General features: G+C 41.4%; 11 protein-coding genes across 11 annotated transcripts; 8 read left to right on the top strand and 3 right to left on the bottom strand.

Moving 5' to 3' along the window:
- Window positions 1-162: 162 nt before the first annotated feature.
- On the top strand, window positions 163-3,663 carry VTP21DRAFT_4752 (uncharacterized protein; the record flags this gene model as incomplete). The annotated part of the gene is made up of 2 exons (XM_069395198.1): window positions 163-663; window positions 742-3,663. 2 exons carry the CDS (start codon window positions 163-165, stop codon window positions 3,661-3,663), a joined length of 3,423 nt encoding a protein of 1,140 aa, XP_069256360.1.
- Window positions 3,664-4,093: 430 nt separating this feature from the next.
- Window positions 4,094-6,921, bottom strand: VTP21DRAFT_4751 (uncharacterized protein; the record flags this gene model as incomplete). The annotated part of the gene is made up of 9 exons (XM_069395197.1): window positions 4,094-4,527; window positions 4,603-4,714; window positions 4,798-4,967; window positions 5,032-5,377; window positions 5,449-5,686; window positions 5,768-5,935; window positions 6,324-6,427; window positions 6,485-6,798; window positions 6,870-6,921. 9 exons carry the CDS (start codon window positions 6,919-6,921, stop codon window positions 4,094-4,096), a joined length of 1,938 nt encoding a protein of 645 aa, XP_069256359.1.
- A 182-nt stretch (window positions 6,922-7,103) lies between these two features.
- VTP21DRAFT_4750 (uncharacterized protein) lies at window positions 7,104-8,000 on the top strand (the record flags this gene model as incomplete). The annotated part of the gene is made up of 1 exon (XM_069395196.1): window positions 7,104-8,000. One exon carries the CDS (start codon window positions 7,104-7,106, stop codon window positions 7,998-8,000), a length of 897 nt encoding a protein of 298 aa, XP_069256358.1.
- A 1,032-nt stretch (window positions 8,001-9,032) lies between these two features.
- VTP21DRAFT_4749 (uncharacterized protein) lies at window positions 9,033-9,677 on the top strand (the record flags this gene model as incomplete). Its single annotated transcript, XM_069395194.1, has 1 exon — window positions 9,033-9,677. The coding sequence occupies one exon, from the start codon at window positions 9,033-9,035 to the stop codon at window positions 9,675-9,677; it is 645 nt and encodes a 214-aa protein (XP_069256357.1).
- Window positions 9,678-10,210: 533 nt separating this feature from the next.
- Window positions 10,211-11,483, top strand: VTP21DRAFT_4748 (uncharacterized protein; the record flags this gene model as incomplete). The annotated part of the gene is made up of 2 exons (XM_069395193.1): window positions 10,211-10,627; window positions 10,707-11,483. The coding sequence occupies 2 exons, from the start codon at window positions 10,211-10,213 to the stop codon at window positions 11,481-11,483; spliced, it is 1,194 nt and encodes a 397-aa protein (XP_069256356.1).
- A 793-nt stretch (window positions 11,484-12,276) lies between these two features.
- VTP21DRAFT_4747 (uncharacterized protein) lies at window positions 12,277-12,663 on the top strand (the record flags this gene model as incomplete). Its single annotated transcript, XM_069395192.1, has 1 exon — window positions 12,277-12,663. The coding sequence occupies one exon, from the start codon at window positions 12,277-12,279 to the stop codon at window positions 12,661-12,663; it is 387 nt and encodes a 128-aa protein (XP_069256355.1).
- A 332-nt stretch (window positions 12,664-12,995) lies between these two features.
- On the bottom strand, window positions 12,996-13,653 carry VTP21DRAFT_4746 (uncharacterized protein; the record flags this gene model as incomplete). The annotated part of the gene is made up of 4 exons (XM_069395191.1): window positions 12,996-13,223; window positions 13,295-13,350; window positions 13,430-13,505; window positions 13,609-13,653. The coding sequence occupies 4 exons, from the start codon at window positions 13,651-13,653 to the stop codon at window positions 12,996-12,998; spliced, it is 405 nt and encodes a 134-aa protein (XP_069256354.1).
- A 2,003-nt stretch (window positions 13,654-15,656) lies between these two features.
- VTP21DRAFT_4745 (uncharacterized protein) lies at window positions 15,657-16,982 on the top strand (the record flags this gene model as incomplete). Its single annotated transcript, XM_069395190.1, has 1 exon — window positions 15,657-16,982. One exon carries the CDS (start codon window positions 15,657-15,659, stop codon window positions 16,980-16,982), a length of 1,326 nt encoding a protein of 441 aa, XP_069256353.1.
- Window positions 16,983-17,850: 868 nt separating this feature from the next.
- On the bottom strand, window positions 17,851-20,749 carry VTP21DRAFT_4744 (uncharacterized protein; the record flags this gene model as incomplete). The annotated part of the gene is made up of 11 exons (XM_069395189.1): window positions 17,851-17,984; window positions 18,044-18,222; window positions 18,288-18,406; window positions 18,473-18,574; window positions 18,631-18,735; window positions 18,810-19,027; window positions 19,104-19,848; window positions 19,920-20,175; window positions 20,234-20,336; window positions 20,404-20,652; window positions 20,710-20,749. 11 exons carry the CDS (start codon window positions 20,747-20,749, stop codon window positions 17,851-17,853), a joined length of 2,250 nt encoding a protein of 749 aa, XP_069256352.1.
- A 725-nt stretch (window positions 20,750-21,474) lies between these two features.
- VTP21DRAFT_4743 (uncharacterized protein) lies at window positions 21,475-23,100 on the top strand (the record flags this gene model as incomplete). Its single annotated transcript, XM_069395188.1, has 5 exons — window positions 21,475-21,577; window positions 21,634-21,850; window positions 21,913-21,993; window positions 22,050-22,634; window positions 22,776-23,100. The coding sequence occupies 5 exons, from the start codon at window positions 21,475-21,477 to the stop codon at window positions 23,098-23,100; spliced, it is 1,311 nt and encodes a 436-aa protein (XP_069256351.1).
- Window positions 23,101-23,719: 619 nt separating this feature from the next.
- VTP21DRAFT_4742 (uncharacterized protein) lies at window positions 23,720-24,778 on the top strand (the record flags this gene model as incomplete). The annotated part of the gene is made up of 2 exons (XM_069395187.1): window positions 23,720-23,883; window positions 23,977-24,778. 2 exons carry the CDS (start codon window positions 23,720-23,722, stop codon window positions 24,776-24,778), a joined length of 966 nt encoding a protein of 321 aa, XP_069256350.1.
- Window positions 24,779-24,782: the final 4 nt, after the last annotated feature.

Below are 24,782 nucleotides of genomic sequence, written 5' to 3'. Positions count from 1 at the left end.
GATTTGAACATCTCCATTGGCTCATCACTGACAATTATCCTTGTTGCTTCCTCCGTCGAATCTTTACTTTATTAATTAATTTGCTTTAATTTTCCCCCTTCCCATTAACATCTGTCACTACCTACCCTATATACCCCTCCCCCCTCTCTCTTCGCTACTAGTATGGTGTCTCCGCGTTTGCAAGCAACATCGGCTGATGACGATTCAGACTCGGACGGTGACAATAAACATAATGTTGTTGAAACAGATCCAACCGGTCGGTTTGAACGTTACGCTGAATCTCTCGGCAAAGGCGCCTATAAAGAGGTATATAAAGCGTTTGATCAAGAAGAGGGCGTAGAAGTTGCGTGGAATCAGTTACGAGTCGACCACATGAACCGTAAGGATGCGAAAAAGATTCTCGCGGAGATTGAGATTTTGGAATCCTTGCGAAATGAAAACATCATCAACTTCTTTGCATCCTGGATATCCCACGATCCAGACGGCCGCGAGCGCGTCATTTTTATTACGGAGCTGATGACCTCAGGAACACTTAAGCAATACATTCGCAAGACAAAAGGTCAGATCAAACCCAAGGTGCTAAAATCATGGTGTCGACAAATTCTGCGGGGTCTCGACTATCTACATTCGCGAGAGCCACCCGTTATTCATCGTGACCTTAAAGTAATGTTTAATCTCGTTTTTATTATTGGTTGGATCTCTTACTCATCATGTTTTTAAAAATCCCCCCCTCCCGTTTAGTGCGATAATATTTTCATTAATGGGAACAATGGCCAGGCGAAGATAGGCGACCTAGGACTTGCAGTCATAAAGCGTAAAAAACATGTCTCTTCTGTGCTCGGCACACCCGAATTCATGGCACCGGAATTATATGAAGAGCACTATGATGAGAAAGTTGATATTTATGCCTTTGGTATGTGCGTCCTAGAGATGGTCACGAAAGAGTATCCCTATAGCGAATGCACGAATCAGGCACAAATTTATCGTCGAGTCACGACCGGTCAAAAGCCACTCAGTCTACATCGCGTACTTGACCCTTATACCCGCGAATTCATTGATTTGTGTCTGCAGCATGACCCGCAACGACGGCCGTCTGCTCGCGAACTACTGGAACATGACTTCCTCAAGACTGATAACAATCATGCTCCTCTTGTAGTTGACCCGCAAGCTGTATCTAAGAGTGCAGTAGGGAGCCAGAGCGCCCATTCTAGCCCCCTTCTTGGTCCCTCTTCCAGCTCCATGTCAGCCATGCCTCCTCCACAGTCCTTACCTCCGGCCACATCTCCCTCTTTTGGATCCTATCCCTCGTCCCCTCATCTTGGTGAGCTCAGTGACCCGGGAACTCGTCAACATTCTGCATTTGTGTATCCAGAACGTCCGCCATCAGCAGCTTCGCAGCATGGGCGAGACACCGCAAAACACCACACTCACCCCCATCCACTCCCACACACTCTCTCGCACCCCACCCATCACCAGGAGGCGAGATATGGATCAGGAACTTGGACTTCAGAATCATATTCAAGCGAAATAGTGTCGACTTCGACTGCACCACCCCCCGAAAAAGGCGATTTACCAGACACAATGAGTTCAGACGAAAAAAGTAATACCCGCAATCCACCTTTTCCGGATGCACTTCGGCTCCAGCATGCTTCCCTTCCTTCTTCCACGCCGAACACGCAAGTGCAATCCACGCAGCAGCAACCACGCAAGCCACACTGCATGATCAAGGTGGCCCTCTGCGATTCGGCAGATATAAGCTCATCTGAGCAAATATTCCTCAAAATGCAGGTAGCTGGGATGGGAACAGGGAATCAGAGTATAAAGTTCCCGTTCAATATGAACGAAGATACGGCGGAATCAGTAGTGATTGAGATGGTGAAAGAACAGCTATTGAGCGACATATTCCAGCAGGAAGCGGTCAGAAAGATTGAGGAAGTGCTTCAATTTGTGGGAGCCGGGCTATATCGAGGAGATGATGGATATTTCGGCGGTAGGTCCTCATCGGTGGCATCGAGAGGCGAAGGGGAGAGCTGGTCATCACGTGGAAGCATATCGGACGGAGGTCGCTGGGACGATGGCACACGAGAATCGCTGGATTCCGCCGAACAGTTCGATCGCGAAGAGCATTTGTCGAGGCACCCTGACTGGGCAATGAAAGAGCGCCCACCATCTGCGCAAAGTTTTTCAAGAAAGACCCCACCCCCTTTGCAACGTCGTCCCTCCTCCGCCCTGGACTCGTACGATATGTCCATGGCTCGGGCGTCAGAGTCTGAATGGTCCGACCACACACATGATGATGTTATGGGCATGCAGAGTCACTCAATGCTGCGCTCCTCTTCTGCACAAGAGATTACGATGGAGAACCTCGCCTATGCTTGGCCTTTGCAGCAGGCGGATCAGCGTGAAGGGTATAGTAGAGCTCGCGACGTGGACCCAAAACCTAGTGCAAGCTCGCAAGCATTGCAGTCAAGTCCTACCGCTTCACACCGTTATCAACAGCCTCACGTGCCTCCCCTGCAACCTGTACCGACCATTGGCATAATGAAGCCAAGCCCGCAAACATCTCATAAAATTTCTCCAAATATACCGCTTCACCCATCCAACCCGCAACCGGTAAACGCTCATTTGCGTCCCCCCATAAGAAGGCGGTCGGAGCGTCCTCGCTCCCATGGTCGATCTTCATCCCTTCCAGACAATCTGAGGGATTTGAGTTTACTAGATTCACCCGAATCTTTTACTAGTTTATCCCAACACAAAATCGACCAGAACCGAGATTCACCCCAACCCTCCTCAACCTCCTCCCTCGCTCACTCGCCGACAAAGCAAAACTCCCGCAATCGTAGCGCAAGTGTATCTGCCCTTGCAGCGGCTTACGAAATTCTTACGCCCCCGGACACCCTCCAAAGGATGGATAACCTACGAAGACTCTCGCTTGGTGAAAAGGAAGCTATTCCAAGAGCAACTGCAGCAGACGAACTACACGCTATATATGGCACCGGAGACGGAAGGAGGCTCTCTATGAGTCGTTCGGCAAGCTCACAGCTCGAAATGCACCCCTTTTCTCATACCTTTAAACCTGCAAATGGCCCCGACTCACACCCCCACGCGTCAACGCAATCTCTTCCCTCAAGACCTACTCCACCCCCCCCATCGCCCGCAAAAGCAAAGCAAGCGCAACTCCATACCAATGCTCCCACCACACGTGAACAACCATCCTCTTTATCGCTTGGGAATAAGCAGATATCTTCTTCATATTATGCCAATGCATTTTACATTCTTGAAAATATGAAGCACAGCATACACGTGCTTGAGCGCCGTTTCGCCGAAGTTGACCGACGGCTGACCCAACATCCCCACGGGGATGATGAAAGAAGCTATCGTAGTAGAAGGAAAAGGCGACGACGAAGAAGACAACGCGACAATGATAATGGATCGGGTTCGGGCTTCTCGGATTATGGCACTGAGGCGTCCGATGAGGATGCTTTTGAGACTGAGGAAGGAGCAGAGGAGGACGAGGCGGAGGAGGAAGATGAGGAGGCTGCAGAACGCCGAGAAGAAAAGCGTGAATGCCATCAGGAAGTTGAGGCTCTTTGCGTGCTAGCCAATGAACTTCGCAGTTTGGTGATGAGAAGGAGACGCGCGGCCTCCCCAATGGAGGATTGAGGACTTCTTCTCTATTAGATACTTTCCTTTACAGATAGACTCTTCTTTTGATGAATTTTTATGCCCTGTTTCTTATTTTTTTTTTTTTATTCTGATCTAATTTTCATTATAATCCTTGTTATTTAGGTTTTTATTTCTCGATGTTGACTATGATAAGAGAAAATGACATTGCGATTTGCGACCTTTTTTTTATTATATATTTCATTTTATGCTATATATTTTTTCCTCTACGCAAAGTAAATAAATGTTTTCTTTGAACATCTAGAGAGCAGAAAAAAAATTTTTTGCCTTTATTCCCTAAAAGGTGCTCATTAGTTGTATAGCTTCAACAGTAAAGGAGGGTGTGAACAAAAGAGAGAATATTGCATAGACATTTGGACCTCACCATATTAGAACTGATTAACAAGAATGTAGTGACTTAATGCGGAGACTACTGCGCTTGTCCCTGCGGCTGCTGAGAATAATCCCATCCTCCCGTTGCTGGATAGCCGCCATACCCAGCATATCCTCCGTATCCTGCAGCTGCCTGTTGTGAATAATCTCCCCACTGCCCCCCATATCCATAACCTGCAGTCATTCCAGCTCCTGCTACTGTCTGACTACCTGCGCCGTCTAGTCGTGCAATCTTTGCAGCTCCATTCAGTTCATCTTGTGCTGCTCTCTTTCTCGACACAGTTTCTGTGGACGGAGGCGAATAGGCGGCAAGTTTCGCCTCCAATTGAATAATTCCTTCCGCTGAACTTCCTCGCTCAATCAAGAACTCAAGATATCGTTGTTCAAGGTCGGCTGCTGTCTCTGGAGGGATTGCGCCATGAGTACGGAGATGTGAGAAGAGAGCTTCAACATTTTGCTCTGTGTCAGCTCCTAAAAATATCAAGAAACAAATTTGATTAGAGTGACCAAGGAAGCGGTAGACGAGAGATCCTTTTTTGTTATTACCAGTCTGTGCAAGCTCAAAATTCAAAAAGCTAATCCAAAAATATTTGCTATCTCCGAAACGACCGCATTCTTCGACATAAATTTTGCGAGCGTCCTCAGCCGACTCTTTACACTAAATTGAAAAGAGAAAATGACAATTTGTAAATATATTATGATGAAATTCTTCAGATATAAATGACTTGGATATTAATTTACCTGCCAAACGAAGTTTGCTAGCTGTGCGGTCAAAAATGCCTTGCCGCTATTGTTTACCTGTTCTGACGGCAAATTTATAGAAGTTGTGTAAATCTCCTCTGCTGCCTTGAGATCACCCTGTCGTCGTTCAAAATTCGCATAGCGAACGATGGTTTCCAGATGTCCAGGGACTAAAATATCGAAATTAATGTAAGCAATTATAAAACATACTTGGTAGCTCCTATGGAGACAAACCTAGCTCTGTCACCTCTCGATAAATTCTTCTTGCTTCATCATGGCGTCCCAATTGCTCCTCAAACAGAGCGTGTAACAATTTTACGCTCGGCTGGTGCACTGGCACAAATGTATACACGGCGCGCGCACACGTTGAAATGGCGTCTTCCGTCCTCCCTTTTGAATAGAACCAACGAGCGTAGCGAAGCCAGAATTCCGCATATAAAGCACAAGGTACAAGGCAACGTTCATACAAAATTTGAGTTGTTCCATCATCACACTCCGCCTCTGCAAAGTCAAGATAACGCCGCCAATTCATAAGCTGAGGCTCATCCATTGGTTTAACATGGAAATAAGGTCGCTTAATCTAACATAAAAAAAAGTAAAAACCATCAACATGCATGGTAATGGCCGCTCACAAGTGTTGAAGTAACATACTTCAGCTTCAAATGGCCATCTTCTATTAACCTCGGTTTGTGTACGCGTGTACACCTCAACCTTCTTAGCATGTATCCGTTGTCGCATTTCGTGCTCAACCTCTTCAGGCGATTTCGTGGATGACTCTTTCGCGTTATCAGAGGTTGAATTTTCGGACCGAATTTCTTGCTCCAATTGCGCATATTCTTCAGGAGAAACGAGTTCCGTAACTGGTCGCGTGGCAGCCAAATTGGTGTATCTTTATGTAAATAAAAAGAATGAAGAAAGCTTAGGAAACAGCCTCTAGTTATCGTTTTCTCTTTCCAAATCAAATTCTTACTTTTCGAAAAAATTTGCGTATTGGTGCAGCGGGATCTCGATAATACGCTCTAAGATTTTAAGCTCGCTACTGTAATCTTGTCGCATCTCCTCCCATTCAAGCCACTTATTCCAAAATAGATGACTAAGAAAATCATAACCACAATTCTCACCACCTCTAGCAAATAACCTGTAAATATAGAGATATTATTAGTATATTCTAGTAAAAAAAAAAGCGCTTGAATAGAGAAGAGTGAATTAAGCTGCTCAAAATCACAAAACCGATAGCAAATCTCAGAGAGCTAAGGCTATCATTCAATGACCAGGTTAGATTGTGCAGATAGTATGCACACTAATATGAATCTCAAAAAGCAAGTGATCTTAAAATATAAATAAAAAGGAAGTTTTTGAAAAATAAAATACTCTTTCGAACTTGATCGATGCTAAGGTGAGTTGTCACCATTAAGATCTCCAAGAGCACTTGAATTGGTCATTGAAAGAAAACGGGAGGCAAATCATTATAAAGGAAAAAGGGGAGAGCCCTAAATAGGAGAGTAATGAATAACAGTAATACCCACCGTGAAACCTCTTCCGGATCTTGTGAATTTTCTATTTTAAATGTGCAGTATTGTGTCCATAAGTCAACGGAATTGTGAATAGCCGTTACACCGCGCTCATAAATCTAACAAGAGGGAGATTTAACACGTAAATTAAAGGTAAAAAGAATAAAAAAATATACCTTTTCTGCAGCCTCGGCACCTCCAATAGCAAATTCCATATCGGCGTATTTTTTCCAGTAACCAAAGCATAATGGAAATCGATCTAGAAATTCGTCATATACTCTCCTCGCGTTTTCGATATTAGCAGATGGTGCATCTCGACCGAGACCACCTTCAGCTGTTTCAACTAGACGGATGAGGTATTCCCATGAAGCAAAATCTTGAGGATTCGCACGTACTATGTCCCAATAACGTTCCCAGTCACCAGGTGCAGGTGCACCATGGTCCGCTGGTGCAGGATTTGAACTTCCATTGGCAGGAGGCGCAGAGTGAGCTAGAAAAATCCAAACCCGTTGAAAATAATTGAGCATAAACTCCACAATTATACTTTATATTAAGATTTACCAGCTGCATTCCCCCGATATGCTTGATAATTAGAGTCCTGGTAATCCTCCATGGTCCTCAAAAGATACTTTTGTTGTATCGGGATTATTTAGAAAAAGTGAGGTTCAAGTACGACGATGCTAAATTTACTGCGCCTCAATTACAAAGTTTTTGAATCCCAACTTATGAATAATCGAAATATTTTTTGTTCATAATACCATTTCATCATCTCACTAACAACTACTGCAATCAATTATGCCGGAGGGCGCCAACCGCCGTTCACGAAAAAAAGATACCAATCGCAACAATAAACTTAAATCCGCCAAGTTAGATACCAATAATAATGGCTCTATTGATACACACTCAGATGAATTTATAGCTAAGGATGAAGGCAGCTTAACAAGCAATGACGAAAAACGATTGAGCGCGTGGCATACACTAGTAGATCCTAATTTTAAGCTGAAGAATGGGCTTGGTACCGGAAATCTTCACCGACAAGGGCCCAACTACAAGCCAAAAGAGGAAGAGGAAATAATAGCACAAAGAATGGGACAAAAACGCGAGGAAAGCACAAAAAGCGATGGAAAGAAAAAAGCCAAAGGGAACGGTAGAGAAAATAAGAAGAAAGCAGCAAATTTAGATGATACAAAAGAGAATAGTAAGCACACCGAGAAAAAGATACATTCCGAAGTTAAAAAAGATGCAACTCCTGCCAAGCATCCACAACGTCCGCGGGGTAAAGCATTAGGTAAAAACGAAGTCAAGAGTATTGCTGAGCGGTCCGAGCCAGTACAAACCCAGAAACAAGACAAATCTTTCGGCCTATCTCAAGAGCCTTCCCCTTCTCCCTCACCCTCGCCCTCTCCAAGTCGCCCCTCAGTACAGCCTCCGCAGGCAGAACCCGCCCACCATACCCCTAAAAGTTTTTATTCCCGGCGTGGCCGCTTCCTAATTACGATAAATGTAGAGCTAGATGAAGATGAATCTGAACCAATTAATGTATATGAGCACGATGATCCACGAGTACTTGCTGAATGTTTCTGCCGTATGTGGAAAGTGGAAGAGAAAGATGTGATAGGCTTACTGACGGGAATGATTAAAGATTATCAACAAAAACGACTTACCCTTTTGCCTACACTTTCTTCCGAATAATGTGAATCTTACACCTTTTTTTTTCTTTTCTTTTTTTGTATAAAATGTCTGTTTAGCAAATCTGGATACTTTTTTATTTCATAAACTTTCCTTTAACACCTTTCCTTCTTTATCTTGCTTTTCGAATATATATATTTTTAACATGTTCTACCTTCTTTATAATCAATATATTTCCACTTGCCTCATTCTTATTTTACACACCTTTCCGCACTCATAAATTGATATATATATCTCATCAAGTTAGGCTTGATTCCTAGTTCTCATTTCCAGGACAAATGAAAGGGTATGAAATTTCAATGCAACGATGCTCCATGATTATGGCCATGAAAGAATTCGATGTCGTTTGAAGTTGGAATTATGATTTACTGTATAATAAACATCTAATTGTTGAAACCAAACACTTCTCCTTCAACTAATTAATATTAATGTGAACAATAATGCTTTACTTTTCTAAAGGTGATCTGTACAAAATATAAAAATCGATTTCACAAATGGTCTGTTCATATGATACTCACATTAAGTATATGGTTTTATTATTTAAGAGTCAGAGCTGGTTATGTAATTTGAAATAGAACTCTTACTAATACTAGGACATGTGTTGTGAGATCTCCCAGATGTCCATATGATTAGTTTCTTATTCGTTGGAGTACTATAATTCAAAACTTTGATATTTTAAATATATCCTGCTAGGTGTAGTAACGGAGATATTAAGCTGCTCAAGTATTGACAATAACGTAGAATTCAATCTATATGTAACATCTTAAAACATATCTATATTATTCAGACAATGTCAAACTAACCTGATTCTTTGTTTATTGGAGGGAACTTATATAATAACCGGTAGATAAAATTCATATTTTACGTATATTGTATCTCTTATCTGCAAATAATTCAACGGAGCCGAATTACCCAAAAAAAATCTAGGTGTCCTGTAGGCTCAACTTCTCGAAGAGCATGAATTTGGTTTCGAGATAAATTTCATTATTATCCCTTCTCTCTCATTATATCCTTTCCGTTCTTTATTCACAAAGCATGAAATTTTTCAATCTAATTACTATTTGTCTCCTTCCTATCATCTTTCCACCATCTTATGCACAATCGGGAGGCTTGCCTGCATTTCCCCCTGAAGTTCGTTCTTGTGTAGAATGCAAACCTTTCTATTCACAGTTTACCACTTGTCTACAAAAAACGAAGGTTCTCGACAACTTCTCCACCACAATAGCCAACCCATTGCAAGCGACTGATGCCATCAAGTGCTTATGCTCTCCAGACCACAAACCATGTCTAGATTGTCTAACAGAGACGAAGCAGTTCCAAAACGCGTTGGGAAGATCCCCTCCAGATGGTGTGGTGGGTTTTTGTAAAGTGATGAGTGGGATGATGGCAGGTGTGACGAAATTGTTTGGACAAGAAAAATCTCCTCAAACTTCAGCAGCATCGATTCTTCCGACGCAATCTAATATGATGCCGACTTCTATATCCAATTTCACGAATGCGCCTAGTTCAGCTTCTTTATCCACTTACAGCGAAACATCACCTACCGCTACACGCTCAGTTACGCAACTACCAACTTCTACTGCTTCAACTTGGCGGGCCAAGTCGCACCGAAAAAATGTAATTGCCATTATATACCTGGCTTTTCTTGTAGTTGGATCATCTGTGCTAGTTTTATTTTAATGGATCCTCCTTCCAAGACCAATAATGTAATTTTCCCATTTACTCTTGTGCTTGTGTCCTCACCTCCCCTCTATTACTTACTCTATCTATTCATTTGCTATTTCGTCAAAAAATATAATACCGTTTTCTAGGAATTCCTCTCTACGTATTCTTATCTGACTCCGGGTCTAATTCCATTGTCCTTTCTATACCTTTTGCGTATTAATATATAGTAATTACCTTGGCTATTGAGAAAGATAAATCATCCTTTGATGACATAAACACCGCAGATTATAACATAAGAAATAGTGCTGACCTTCAATCACCTAACACTAACTTTATTTTTTGGTAGGATTGGCAATCTCTATACTAAATATTCGCAATATGCAATTGTTCAATATTTTTCTTTTTTTCATGTTGGCCTGTACTTTGTAGCCACTGCGTTCCTTTAGGTATTCTGATAACTTCACTCCATTTTTTTTCTGTCCTGCTTTTCCTTTGTTTTTTCTACTATTTAAAGTATTCACTGTACTTTTATACCCACTATCTCGACTATGGCAGCAATACGATTTTTCGACATTCCTTTGAGCAAAGACACCTTCCACTTTAGCGATAGTTCTTCTCTTACAAAAATAGAGTATGCAGACCATCTTCTTAACCGCTTCTCTACACAATCCCCATTCTTTTCACAGCCAATAAAACCAAAGCCACTTCCTCTGGTTGACCTTGACCATTGGACTGAGCAAAGCGAGTTGAATAGAACAGAGAAGTCGAGTACAGTTGAACCAACTGTCCCTCTGGGAATACGTGAATATAGCTTGGGTGATGCCATATGCAATACAGGCATTCCCGCCCGGGAGGATTATGTAAAGAAAGACGAGCTTCTATCAGAGCTGTTGATCGTTAAGGCAGTCGCAGAGGCGGAAAAATTTGAAGTTTTAAGTGAAGAGGAGGCAGAAAAGCTGCGAGACGTAATTACTTTTCCCCAGGATCTAGATCCGCGTTTGTCTTCTTATTCTTGAACTCATTCTTATCCGTTATTTCCAATAGAAATATGAAGCGCTTGAATCTCGTTTGGAGGTACTCTCGGCTCGGTTGGTCCTTCAAATGAAGATTCGTAGAGCTGCTCATACCCTTACGCGACTAGAAACACCTGACTTGCAAGATTCTAATCGGGTATGGGATGAATTTGCAGATGCAAGCAAACACGTCGACGAGACTGCAGCAGAGATGTGGGCCTTGACATATGTAGGCAGAGGTATGCATCGAAGATTAACAGAACACACAGCTGGGATGTTGGCTAGAGCAGTTAAGAGGCTTGAGGAACGGATTCAAGTACTAGAGAGCCAAAAATCGTGTAATGAAGAGATGAACGTGGAGGAATTGCAGTTAAATATTGCGCTTCTTGAATCTCAGCTAGATGATTATAAGATGCGGGTGGAAACCCTGGAGCAAGAACTTTCAAGTTCATATTTTAAAGCCCATCGGTATTCAGGTGCTTATTATGAAAATGACCTCAGTGATTTCCGCGAGAAGTTTTGCAATAGAGCTGAATTGTCTCTCCGCATTGAAAACGACGAATTGATGCACGAAGTAAGCCGGTTATCTCATCGTTTGGAAGCTGCTGAGGATGAACGCGAAAAATTGCGGATTCAAACAGAAGAGCTGCGCACACGCGTCCAGCACTTGACAGCGGCTATAGCTGACTCTAAGACTCAGGCTCTATTCTCTTCCTTCAACACAACTTCCCACTCTTTTTCCTCTCTTAGGCAGGAATTTCGGCACATAATATCCGAGATGAGTGCAAAACATGGCTTAGGAACTTGAACGGAAATGTGTTGAAAAAATGGCATTGGAGAAATGGCTACGTTCACTGCAAAGGATAGAGGAAACGCGGAGTTGGCACCTGGTAGGCAAATCGGTGCAAACCTGTTAATTAATGTAATTTTCTATAAGCAGGCTCGATTGTATCTAATGGCAGTCAATTGTTTCTTGTAATATGATAAAAAGGTGGAGTCAATAGGGATCTGTTCAGGACAATCGTCCAAACCATAGGGATGAGTGCACATATATTGTCATAAATTATGGTATATAATAGACGATTTATACATACTGAATTCACGTTCATGCATATATTTACCAAACTCAGTTGACATTAAACATAATGAGACACATCTTCGGATGCTAAACCAAAGCCAAATTTAGTGCAAATGCAATTGTAGATATAACCTTGCAGCCTTCATTTAGAATATTGCTCTTCAAGCCTGCACTCGAAATACCCCAATAGATTCTTTAGAGCTGACGGAGCTACCTAATGGACTGTATGCTAACTTGACTTCGCAATATCCTTTTCTTTTGAAAAGGAGTTTGACTCTACACTCAATCCCACCAGAGGTTTGGATCGAGGAGGGGGGATCTCTACTGACCGTTGCTCACTGCGCTATCATGCCTTTTATATAGGCTTAGCTTTGTTTTGTATCCCCATTCAAAGGCGATGTATTCTGGAAGAAATGGACGTTACACCGACAAGTCGAGAATCTTAACTCTGAAGAGTACTAACTTGAAGCAATCTTTTTTCTTAATCCACCTCTACTACATGCTTTGAACTGGCCTCATTACAATGCCAAAGCCAACCCTGCCCTCCATCTTACTAATTCTCTCTATAATCGTTCTTGTATTTGTTTTCATCACGCCGGTCGTATCTACCCCCCACGCTCACTCTACACATATACCCCCTAGTTCTAATCATTTACAGTTATCCAAAAGAGATCCCCAGACGAGTTTACCGCCAACATCTACTTCAGTACTTCCTGTACCTTCACAAACAACCATCACATCTCAGCCCCAGAAGGGAGGTGGTTTCTTTGATGATGATGGATTGTCAAAGATCGTCGTCGGTGCAATTGTTCTTCTTTTTCTAGCAATTATGGTCTGCATATGCGTTTGGACATGGAAAACGAATGGTCGTAATTGCAATGGCCAAATGTGTTATGTACCATGCGTATAATACCATGTAACTTGGAATTTCTGTTATTATTTTTTATTATCTATTACAATAAATTGTATATAACCTAAAAATCCAAAGCAAAACTTCTCTGCAGTCTTTTTATTAGCAGCATTTAGTTTACATATTGGCTCTGCGTTGTAATACGCGTTCCACTATAAAGAGCAATTAGTGTACTCAACTTCGGATTAAAAGATAAAGCGAGTCTTTAAAAAATATTTTATATTTTATCTTTTCTTTTCGAACAAGTTTATCCAAAAGTGAAAATGAGGGAGATAGAGTAGAAAAGGCGAAAAGAGAAAAAGCAATCGATAAAAGAATAATTAACAGTCTAATTAATGCTCTCCTTCCGTTTCCTCTTCTTCATCCTTCAAGGCCTCCTCCAAGATATCCGTATATTCATCCTCCTGAACCGCTTGATCTTCCTCACTCGCGGTCACTGCAACTGGATCCTCCTGTTGATAAGCCTGAAGATCGGCCGTGAGATCACTCTCAATTTGAGGAGGCTGGGGAGCAGCGGGAATATGAAGCTCTTTGACTTGACCTTGTTCAGCACCTTTTTCCTAATTGGTTATCATCAAATTTCCAAGTCAAAAAAAAAGAAACCGGCAGGACAAAGTGTAATATTACAAACCTCAGGAGCAGGTTTGTAGGATTTGATCTGCTTGATATAAATATCTTGGACAAGATCTATTGCAATAGAATCGAAATGTCAACAATCAAGTATATCTTCAGGTGAACGTCAAAATCCGATTAGGCCTATTGTTACCTTTCCGTACTGGGGAAGAGGGGGACGTGAATGCACGCACAGCCATCACAGGAACAGGGCGAATGGCATACTTGACCTGTTAGATTACGAGATCAATATAATTCCATGTTTTCGCAATTAGATGAGATGCCAAAATTACACCTTCGAAGCAATCCAAAAGTACAAACAAAAACACTTACTGAAATGGGTGCAAAACGCAGTGCACGCAGCGCGATGGAGGACATTTTCCTAGCGGGTTTTTTTTGAATCCAGTATAGGTCAAAGGACGTCGAAGTGTGTTTTCACTTGGAATTTCGACAAGGGGGGATAGGTGTTGTGGCGCAGTCAGTTACTTGGATAACAAAGTAAGGCTAACAAATCTTAAATTTGTTGGATAGTGCACTTTAAAAAGTTCGTAATAAATTGAAACTTTCACTTGAGGGCAACTATTTCATTTGTATCTATGACATTTATAAAATTCAGCCTAAAAAGTACAACTAAAAATATTATCCAAGAGTATTCTTCTAATGTATGTCATATCCTCATACATAGAGTTATATTTTCCTCAAATAAATCTTCTCTCTTATTGAACCGTCGCCCTTAGTATCTTTTTCTCCTATTCGAATGCATTCTTAACTTCATTAATAGTTCACTCTTCTGGGTGCATAAATAATAGCAAGCTAACACGAGTGATTAATTGAGAGCGTTGGTGCTTGTAGAATACCACCTATTTCCATGTTAAGTATTAGATTATATTGACATTAAATATTTAGCATAGCTCACTTTGAATTAATTTTAACATAGTAACAATCCAGCATTCAAATACGTCCATAGTTACATTTGTTTTTATTTTAGCCAACAAGTGCATCTTTTTTAAATCAGCTAGATGGATAATATAACAATTTGCTTAAAGATGTATCATGTACGCCACTTCGACGAGCTGAATATATCACAATTGTTTACAACTTTAGTTCCTTTGTAATGGAATAATATAAGAGAAATTTCTTTTCTTATAATTTCAGTCAGCACGAGTTTCATAATAAATTTCCGTTGCTGTATACGCCACTTCACCGTTTGAAACTTATAGTAGGGAATAATATTTGATAATATGGATGTGATTGTTGAATAATAGGCCAATTTAATATAACTTGATGAATCTAACTCAGCCACGAGACATGGGGTGATAATTTCTTCTTATTCTTAAGTGCAAGTTCTCCTCTTGCAAATATAAGAGGGGTTTAATGCAATGGCTTACTTGTTCAAGGGTATAAAAAAGGGGTAAGCCTAGAATTGGTCAGGGCTCTGTTCAGTTATCGAATAGTTCTCGTATTTCGTATACTCTTCCTCCAAGCTACAAGCTTCCGAACTCTCTTTTCTTGCTAACTTTTTAAATAAGTTAGTTGACTAGCCTGGATCAGTCTATAGTCTAGCTATATCTCCGCACACTTCACTCGAATGGCTCGTGGTAGAGTAAGAATTTACCAAGATTATTTCGCAATCTCAATATTCTAAATATGGATTTCGCAATATTCTTTTTGTTTTCCCGCACGAATAATTATGATTCAATCGCTAATAAATTGGAAAGCTTCATTTGTTAATGATGAGATATGACCAGTTGATAATTTGCTCTAGTTAGTTCCTCGATTAATAAGTATAATCTTAAAATTTTTAGCATAGATGTGGCAAACGGTCCCTGATACCTTATAGAATTCATTATGATTAATGTTCAGATATCATCTGAGCTACCTACGCGAGAGCAAGCTTGAAATAAGTAGCTCGAAGTTCTTGTTATAGTTCATTACTTATTTCGACAGTACTGGGCCCTTTTGTTAAAATTCTTGCACGAAATATCCTGCCGCTATTGATATGGGCCTCAACATTAAACTCCACTTTCAAACAATTTATTTTTCCACATTGCGCAACACGCAATTCGATACTCTAACCTAACCTAGTCAGATGACCTCGAATCTATCGGGCGTTTTATCCTCAAATTGTTTCATCATTCCGCTTGCCGAGTATAAAATCGCAATCCTCTGCTCTTTTGATAGAAAACTTGGATCTTCCCCTATTTCTTATATCACTTTTCAACTCTCTGCGTCTTTTCAAGCCCTTTTATTATTGTATTTCTGTAGCTTTTTTTTTAGTTTGTGTACATATAGAACAGATATATATATATTTGTGTGCAATTTACGACTTATTCATTTTCTGAGATTATTCTTGGCTTTTCCCTCTTTGCTGCTTTAACAGTATGCGTTCTAACCCTCTTATCTCTACCTTTGTGTTTATCCTGGCTACTGGACTCGCGACCGCATGGCCCATTTTCACGATCCCTGAGCTTAGCTCGCCTGTTGCCCCTCTGCTCTCCTCTGAAGCCTCTGAACCTGTTGCAGATTCGTACATTGTAGTCTTCAAAGATAAAGTAGACAATTACCGTATCACCGCTCACCACAACTGGATTCGATCAATCCATGACGATGATCCTCTAACGAAAGCATTGGCTGATCAAGGTATCGCTTCGGGAATCAGACACACCTACAGTTTCAAGAACCTTAAAGGTTATGCGGGCCAATTTTCCAAGGACACTCTGGAAAAGATTAGGAGAAGTGAGGACGTTGAGTATGTGGAAAGAGATTCTATGGTGTATACTAACGAGCTTCAGCGCAATGCTCCTTGGGGTTTATCGCGTATTTCTCACCGTGAAAAGCTTAATTTGACCACTTTCAACAAATACTTGTATAACGAAAAAGCTGCCGGTGATGGGGTAACGGTTTACGTAATCGACACTGGTGTTAATGTGAATCATGTAGATTTTGAAGGCCGTGCGCGTTGGGGCACTACTATTCCTGATGGTGACGAAGATGAGGATCGCAATGGTCACGGTACGCACGTTGCGGGTACCATTGCTGGCAAGCGGTATGGGGTTGCTAAACGTGCCAACGTTGTCGCTGTTAAAGTATTGCGATCCAATGGCTCTGGAACGATGAGCGATGTGATTGCTGGTGTATTGTGGGCTCAAGAGTCCCATCAAATTGCGGTTGCAGAGGCGCAACGCAACGGCACTCGACACCGCGGGTCGGTCGCTAACATGTCTCTTGGAGGGGGCAGGTCTAGAACACTTGACAGGGCTGTAGATGCTGCAGTGGACTCTGGAGTGCATTTTGCCGTTGCTGCAGGAAATGACAATGCGAACTGCAAAGATTATTCACCAGCGGCCTCCGAAAACGCTATTACCGTGGGTGCAACGAATGTCATGGATGAGCGCTCTTGGTTCAGCAACTACGGTGAATGTGTCGACGTATTTGCGCCCGGCCAAGATATCACGTCCACTTGGATTGGATCGCCTGTAGCTACCAACACTATCTCTGGGACATCCATGGCTAGCCCTCATGTGGCGGGAATTGTCGCCTACTTCCTGTCTCAAATACCTGAGGGTGAAACCATCACGCCCAAGCAAATGAAGGATCATTTGACAGAGTTGGCCACCAAAAACGCGCTAAAGGATGTTCCAAAGAGCACGAAGAATTATCTCATCTATAATGATCCGCCCTCGTTTTTCTATTTGTTTGACAAATAGACTCCATTATTCGCTTCATACTGCATTAGTATTTGTAGAGGATTCTATTCTTCACCTCTTTTCTCCCTGCGAATTTTTTTCTTTTTTTTTACTACTTGGTATTTGTCAACAGTGAACACGGGGAATACACCACCGCACACTATATTTTTCATTTTCATTAAACAGATTTTCCAACGATAACTTTACAATGTCAAAAGCAAGACAATTTTACTTCATTAAATCTACGTAAGCTCATTAGAGAGGGGTTGCTATAATTCGGAGAACGATCCTACTCTGAATAAATCGAGTAGTTCCATTTAATAACTCCCTAAACTTTTACAATAACTGAGATAACGGTTGAATCAACATATAAGCGTAGCTCCACTACCGTTTATTAATAGAGCCGCTTGCATATTATTCTATCTACTGGAAAGTTAGGCTTTAAAGGAATTATTCAAAGCCCAATATTACATCTCCCTCAGATTTCATAGCTTACAGTAATTTTTAATTTGGCTTCGAATATGTTTTTTAATATTTTTAGATTTTATGCGAAGCATGATTTAATGGATAAAGCGTTTATTATATCAACTGGTTTCATTTTCCTTTGTTTCTTGCTCCAAGGGAATCGTATATTTCGCATAATACTTTATTGGCTTGATATTCAACGCTATTGACATTTGCTATAAATTTAGAGAAGTTGAACACAAGTATAATAAGCAATTTGATGTGTTGTGTTGCACGATATCAAGCATAAAAAATATGAAAGTTAGTTTGCTGTACAGAGCATGAAGCAAAATGAAGCAACTTTAAAGGTATAATGGAGAGTATAGGTTGAGTAAATCATTGAAAATCGAAATCAGTTACAGGAAGCATATATAGCATTCGAATTTTAATTCGCTACTATTTGATCTTCTGGAGTAGGTAGTCGCCGAGCTTGCTTTTCCATTTCTAAATACTCTAGCACTTCAGATGCTGTGGGACGTATTTTAGGGTCATCACTGAGCATGCGCTTTCCAATTTCACCTAGAAAAATCAAATCTGTTTAATGGAAAACATATAGAATATTGAAAAAAAATACTCACTCAGTTTCGAAAGTAGATTTAATTCTTGAAGAGTTCTGCCAGCACTATATATATCAGCTGGGAACCCATGAGGCTCGTGTCGTTCAACTTCGGGTGCAATAAAAGTCTCGGTTCCAGCACCACTTTGTGTTTGCTTATCATGGATTTCCTCAGCAAGATTGAAATCAAGTAAAGCCCAGCTATCGAAGAAGATAAATAAAGCAATTAGGATAAAATAATTGTGTTGAAAAAACTGTTAAAATACCGCTTCTGCTCTTTACTATATCCGATATTGTTTGGTTTAATATCATGATGAATAATACCGCGAGTGTGTAGGGAATTCAGTGCAGAAAATAAAGCTTTCGTAAATCTTTCTCCAGTAAGCTTGAACAAAGAGAATAAAAAAAGATTAAAAGCAGGATAAAAAGTAAAAACCGGTAAAACCAGTACCTCAAGAAAATCTCTGCCGTAAATCTCCACTTTATCTAAGATCATGCCATAGCAATCATTAAGCAATAAAGTATTGTAAAGCCGCACAATATTTGGTAGGTCCTAAAAAGCAAGTCAGTGTAGCGATGCGAAGAGCTGGAACAATAAAAATTAAGTACCTGGAGCTTTTGAAGTAAGGAAATTTCTTGACCTTTTCCAAGCTTAACTACAAATGCGAATGACTTTTCTCTATGGACTACATGGAACACGCGTGTATGATCACTCTTTTAGTGAAATAGATATTTGGTTATTATGATTTATCTTAGGTAACCACAAAATAAAAAAAGCTAAATCTTACCTTGTGTATAGTATCGATATGGTGGTAACCACATTTTTGTAAAAGAGATAACATAGATATAGATATATCAGTTATAGACTGTTTTTCACTTCCGCTGCCACAAGTTTCTGCTTCCTCAATTCTTTTACCACCTCTTGTATCTTTTCCTTTCTTCGATGGGGTAAATTTCGAACCTCCAGGACGGGATTCCAACTGCATTTGAGGAGGAGGAAAGCGATCTGGTACCAAATAATCACAAGTTAAGTCGTAAGCTAATGTGTCCAGTAAAAAATGCAAATATAAATCTTTGAGTACCCATAGTTATTGGACCTCGTTTATGCATAAGCTTTTGGACCGTGACCATTGCTTCTCTGACAGGTCCAAGAAGGAAGCTACTGATCTTGATAATATGATCTATGTTGGCTGAATGTATATAGCTGGCTAGACTACCCTCTAGTAGCTGCTCGAAGAGACAGAAGTTAAAATGCGACCCATTCATTCCCTGGCGCTCTTGTAATGGTTTCATCCCAACAAATTCATATCCACCATTCGTGGAGAGAAGTAGACCATATGCTCTGAGTTCTTCGATAGCACCATCAGGGACTCTCGTTGCCATCTTCTCTAGCGAGTGACGCAGCAACTTTGCCATTTTTCGAGTGTTTTTGTGAGCAGAAGCCGAATATTCTTTCGACGTCTCAACTTCTACGATCAATACTGGAATATTATAGTATTCCATTTGCACCCCACAGGCAAAGTCTATTATAGGAGCCCAATCTTCAATCACTGGAAATCTGAATTCTCTCTGTGAAAAAAAATTTGGGATATTTGCTTCATGAAGCGGTGCTCCTATGAGAGGTTCAAGAACTAATCCTCCGAAATCCTGCTCTACAGTTGCTCTATTTCTTGCAAGTGCTTTGATTCCCACTGAAACTAAAAGCGGAGAAACAAATTCGGTAGGGCGATTGTGTGTTTGTATGCACTGTCTCCAATTTTCTGCAGTTGCTATAGGGTCTGTATTTTGGATATTGAGTGCTTCATGTCTTTCCTTGTCCGGGAGATCCTAAAAATGGAATGGAAGTTATATAAACTGTAAACGATCTAGTAAGCTGGGGTTAATTTTGTGAAATCTACCTGAAAATATTCTTCAAAAGCGACCAATATTTCTTCCTTTTCTTTGCCCCATATGAGCCATTGAAATATGTATCGACAATCGAGACCGAGAATTTTGGAATCTTTTGTAAAAGAAAGTTGACTAGAATTTTGTGTGAAGAAACCCTCCACAGCTGTCCTCAGGTTGGAATCACGAATACAATCCGAAGGCCAATGTACTAAAAAACTGTGACGGAAAATGTTTTCTGCTGCCATTGTCAAAGTTGCCTTGAAATATCTAGTGGAATGTTTAAAAAATCAACGGTATATGCATTAGTTGCTGAATCTTTTCTTACTGTTGTTCAAGTTTGTCCTTGGTAGTTTTGCGTGTATGAGGATAATGCCACCCGGTGATGTGCCGAATATAGTCTTGCCAGAGTTTTCCATCATTGAAAGGTGCTATATGTTATGGACATGGAACTATTTTAAAAAAAAAGAACCTATTGGCAATATAAATAATAATTACGTGCTAAAACATTTATATCTGAGTAATATCTTTCATCCAACTCAGGGAGACAAAATGTTTGATTTTGAGGTCGAGTCGGTGTCATTATTGAAGAAGGAATAAGTGATACTGCCGAGCCAAAATAAGACTGTTCCTCCTGTGGTAATTGGGCAGAACATTCACCAGGTGATAGCATAGATTCATCACCTTGTTCAGGACCTGGCTTCTTCCCTCTTTTCTGTTTTTGAGTAATTGCGGTCGTACTTCCCTCTAAAAATGAAATGCATATGATTTATTCAAAATCAAAAGCATCACAACATTATATACCTTTTTCCTTTTCTAATGAACGAGCTCTCTTTGGGGGCATAGTTAAATTTTCTTAAGAGTCAATGTCTATTTCCAAATTAATTACTCTCTTAAAATTAAATTTTTGCAGCATTTACAGTGAATCAGAATTGGATCAGCGACCTGCTCAACTAAGATCTCGTATTGCTGTCAAACCACACTATGCGATAGTTAAACAGATTTCTAGCCGAAAATTTGAAATGAGAGAAAATAACGCTTAATTCCACAATAATTCTTTAGTATTTGATTTTTTCTTTTGCGGATTGAACGTAAGTATAATCACGTAACCAATATTGTGTATATCTAATACTAAAAGGAACCAACAATTATGTTTTTTCATATATATTCGTTCCAATATCTTTCAATCTGCGCAGTATCGGAGAAGCTTGGCCCTTTAGCACATACCGTGACTGAGTACCATCTACAAATATATATATATATACGAGTCTAGTAAGTTCATGGATATGGCATATCTATTAAAGACTTGATCTAAATGTACAATGGGTCTTTTACATTTATCTCAACTGCTATGGATATGTTTTAGCTCTGTTCAACTTCAAGAAAGAGCAACAGATATTAGCTCAAGTGGACAACACTCTCGGGTACTATAGATATTTAAAGATATGATGAATTCTACTGAGAGATGTGAATTTCTCGATTGTCAGCCGCAAGTCACAGAGAATATCTGTGCTTAATCTGCTGTGGAGTTTTTTTGTTTCGAGGAAACGATATTTGAAATTGTAAGCAATGAAATTTACCGCACCATTCCCTCCAGCAGATGAGGATTCGATCAAGGCCTTGTATCCGCCCGATTTACAACTTGTCTTTTTGCAGATTGTGCATCGCCACGGTACTTTCCTTGAAATTGCTGCACAAATCATTCTGACTCATAGTTCTTTGGTTTAGGTGAGAGAACTCCTGTTAGAAAACGCCTGGAAGACAAGATTACTCCTGTTTGGAATCTATGCCATGCTGCAAAAGAATTCCAAGCGATTATTCAGCGCGATGTCATTCGTACAGAACATTTGAGCGATTCTTCAAGCAACAAAATGGGCTTAGAATCTTTTAGCTATAAAAGGATGGTGCTAGGTCCTGACGGAAGACGAATGAAAGATGGCGATTGGTGAGTCTATATGTAGTGTTTTAATGTATTATAGGCTTGGTTCAATAACTATGTATAAATAGCTTTCTTGGACAGCTCACCGACATAGGACGCTCATCGATGACAAAGCTTGGCACAAGGCTCCGCGAGATTTACGTGGACAAGTTAAACATAGCCTCTACTTCCCGATGTTGTCTATGCTCCAACTTTTATTTTGTAGGTTGAAATTTTTAGATACGTCCCTCGATGGGCCAGAAACCCTCTTTATCCGTAGCACTGATTTCGTGCGGACCCTAGAGAGTGTGCAGCATCTGGCCGATGGATTGTATCCAGCTGGCACGCGTCCAAAAGATTTCGTCCTTGAAGTGTATACGCGAAATGCATTCGATGAGAATCTCTACATTAACAGAAACTGTGCTCGACTCAAAGATTTGACGGAACAATTCTACCGAGCGGCGGTGGAGATAACGGAAAAACGATTACAGGAAGTGAGTAAGAAATTGAGTGGACTGGGCTTAGGGGAGATACGACTTGACAGTCATCCTTCTGCATCCGGACTCTTGGACAGCGCTGTTGCAGCCAAAGCAAACGGTATTCCAATTCCTCAAGAGCTCGAAGATGTTATAGAGGATTTGCATATCGTAAACACGATTGAGTGGTTCTATGGCTTTACCCAGAGCCAGGAAATGCGGCGCCTAGGGATTGGCCGTCTTCTTGGAGAAATTACTGGTAGAATCGAGGACAAAGTTAGAGACGACGAAAGCACGAAGAAATTGAAGCTAGCAATCTATTCCGGGCATGACACGTAAACACAGCCTTTTATTCTGAATTGATGATAATAGGCTAATATTTCTTTATCTTTTTCTCCTCTCTATCTCGCGCCTTCTCCTTCACCCTTCAACTTTTTCTTTCTTTTCATCTGTTAATACAAAACAAAAACATTTAGAACCGTCGGCCCACTCTTGACTACGCTTGGCGGCTTCGATAATAAATTTCCTCCGTTTAATAGTGTCATTCTTATTGAGCTCTTCCGTGCCCAACCGCGGCCGACTGATAGCTGGTGGCGAGGCTTATGGTCGAAGGAAGAAGATCAATACTATGTGCGCGTGCGTTACAACGACCAGGTTGTACAGGTACCGGAGTGCAAGAATGGAGGTCAGCATCATCCAAATGGCGATACATCGCTATGCACATTGAGTGCGTTTAAACGAGCGGTTGAAAGCCAGATACCAAAGAACTGGGCAAAGGAATGTGAAGCTAGAGATGAATAGAAATACTGCTCCAATGGCCTATTTATTTATTTAATGTACCTAGAGTACTAATAGAGGAACTCGTGACTTGACTCAATATAACGCTATTTTTTAAGCCCATTGCTAATTTACTTTTGAGTTGGAATCTTGAAAATCTTCGCTTTCTAGCCGCTGGGTGGAAAGAAACTTTTGGTTAGAAACTCGGCTGAAACGCAGGAGCTTTTCTGTAAAAGTGGAATAGAGTTGAAAGTGAACACGTGATTCTGAGTTGTAATTTTCCCTGCCATCTCTTCCCCTCTTCCCCCCCCTTTTTTTTTTAACTCCAATCCAACGCATTATCCATTCAAATCAAGCGAGTAGCGCTTTCTCTTTGCAACACCCTAGTATCCATTTTCTGTCCACCAAGAAACACAGTAAGTATACATCCATCCATCCTTTTTTTGCTATTTTATCTTCTCATCTCGGCTAGAGATGATGTGCATGACCACCCTCTTTTTTGGGATCTCCACGATCATCATCATCTTTTTTTATTTTATTATAACGCGTCGATTTTATTTTCTGATGCTAATCAATGTTTTTATTTTTTTCTATAATCTCATTGATTAAGGCCCATCTGTCCATTTTTTAAACGTCGACCATCATGACGGAACACGAAGCCAAAGCTCAGGAACAAGTCTCGCCGGTCGCGAATGACGTGGAGAATCCCTTGGAAGATGACATTGGTCACAAGGTTTTCGTCGGTAATCTTTCGTTCCAGACAACTGAGGAGGAGTTGGCCAAGTTTTTCTCTTCAGCTGGCAAAGTGTAGGTTTTCATCTTCATTATTAATATTCTCCCCTCATTTTCCGATCCAGGCTTTCATGTCATCTTATGATTAATGCTTATTTCTCAACCTAGTCTCCAGGCTACTGTTATCTCCCGTGGAAGCCGCTCGTTGGGCTACGGCTTCGTCGCCTTCGATACCTATGAGGAGGCTGAGAAGGCGGTGAATGACCTTAACAAGAAGGAGCTCGATAGTCGCGAGATTAATGTCGAAATCGCCCGTCCTAAGCCCGAGGGTGTCACCCCCAACGAAGGCCCTCGCCGTGGACGTGGAGGTCGATTTGGTGGTCGCGGTCGCGGACGCGGACGTGGCGGTCGCAGTGGACGCGGTGGAAGCTGGACTGGCCCGCGACGCTTCTCAAGGAGCAAGAGTGGACCCCCCGCCAACGCGGCAGCGAATGAGACCACCCCCAACGGCAACTCAGATGAGCAACCGGCAGAGGAGGGTGCGGATGAGGAATTCCCAGCAACGCATCGCGGACGTGGCCGTCGGTTCCGTGGTCGTGGCCGTGGACGTGGTCGCGGCAGTGCACGCCCCGCCCGCATTGACGAGTCCGAGCATGAGCCCTCAAAGACCACGCTCTTTGTCGGCAATCTTCCATTCTCCCTTGACGACGACGGCCTACGCAACATCTTCAATGACTACTCCGTCACGTCTGCTCGCGTTGTGCACCGCCGCACCACTGGACGCAGCAAAGGCTTTGGCTTTGTGCAGCTTGCTTCGGAGGAGGAGCAGAAGCGTGCCCTCGACAACCTTCGCGGTACCAGTGTTGAGGGTCGCGAGTTGATGATCAAGATTGCACGATCGGACTTCGCTGCCGATGAAAAGACCGGCAGCGAGAGTGAGCACGCTGGCGAACAGGAGATCGCAGCCTAAACTC

Source organism: Calcarisporiella thermophila (genome assembly GCF_041956535.1).
Source record: "Calcarisporiella thermophila strain CBS 279.70 unplaced genomic scaffold VTP21scaffold_2, whole genome shotgun sequence".
NCBI classification, from domain to species: Eukaryota; Fungi; Calcarisporiellomycota; class Calcarisporiellomycetes; order Calcarisporiellales; family Calcarisporiellaceae; genus Calcarisporiella; species Calcarisporiella thermophila.
This window is presented reverse-complemented; position numbering and strand designations above follow the sequence as displayed.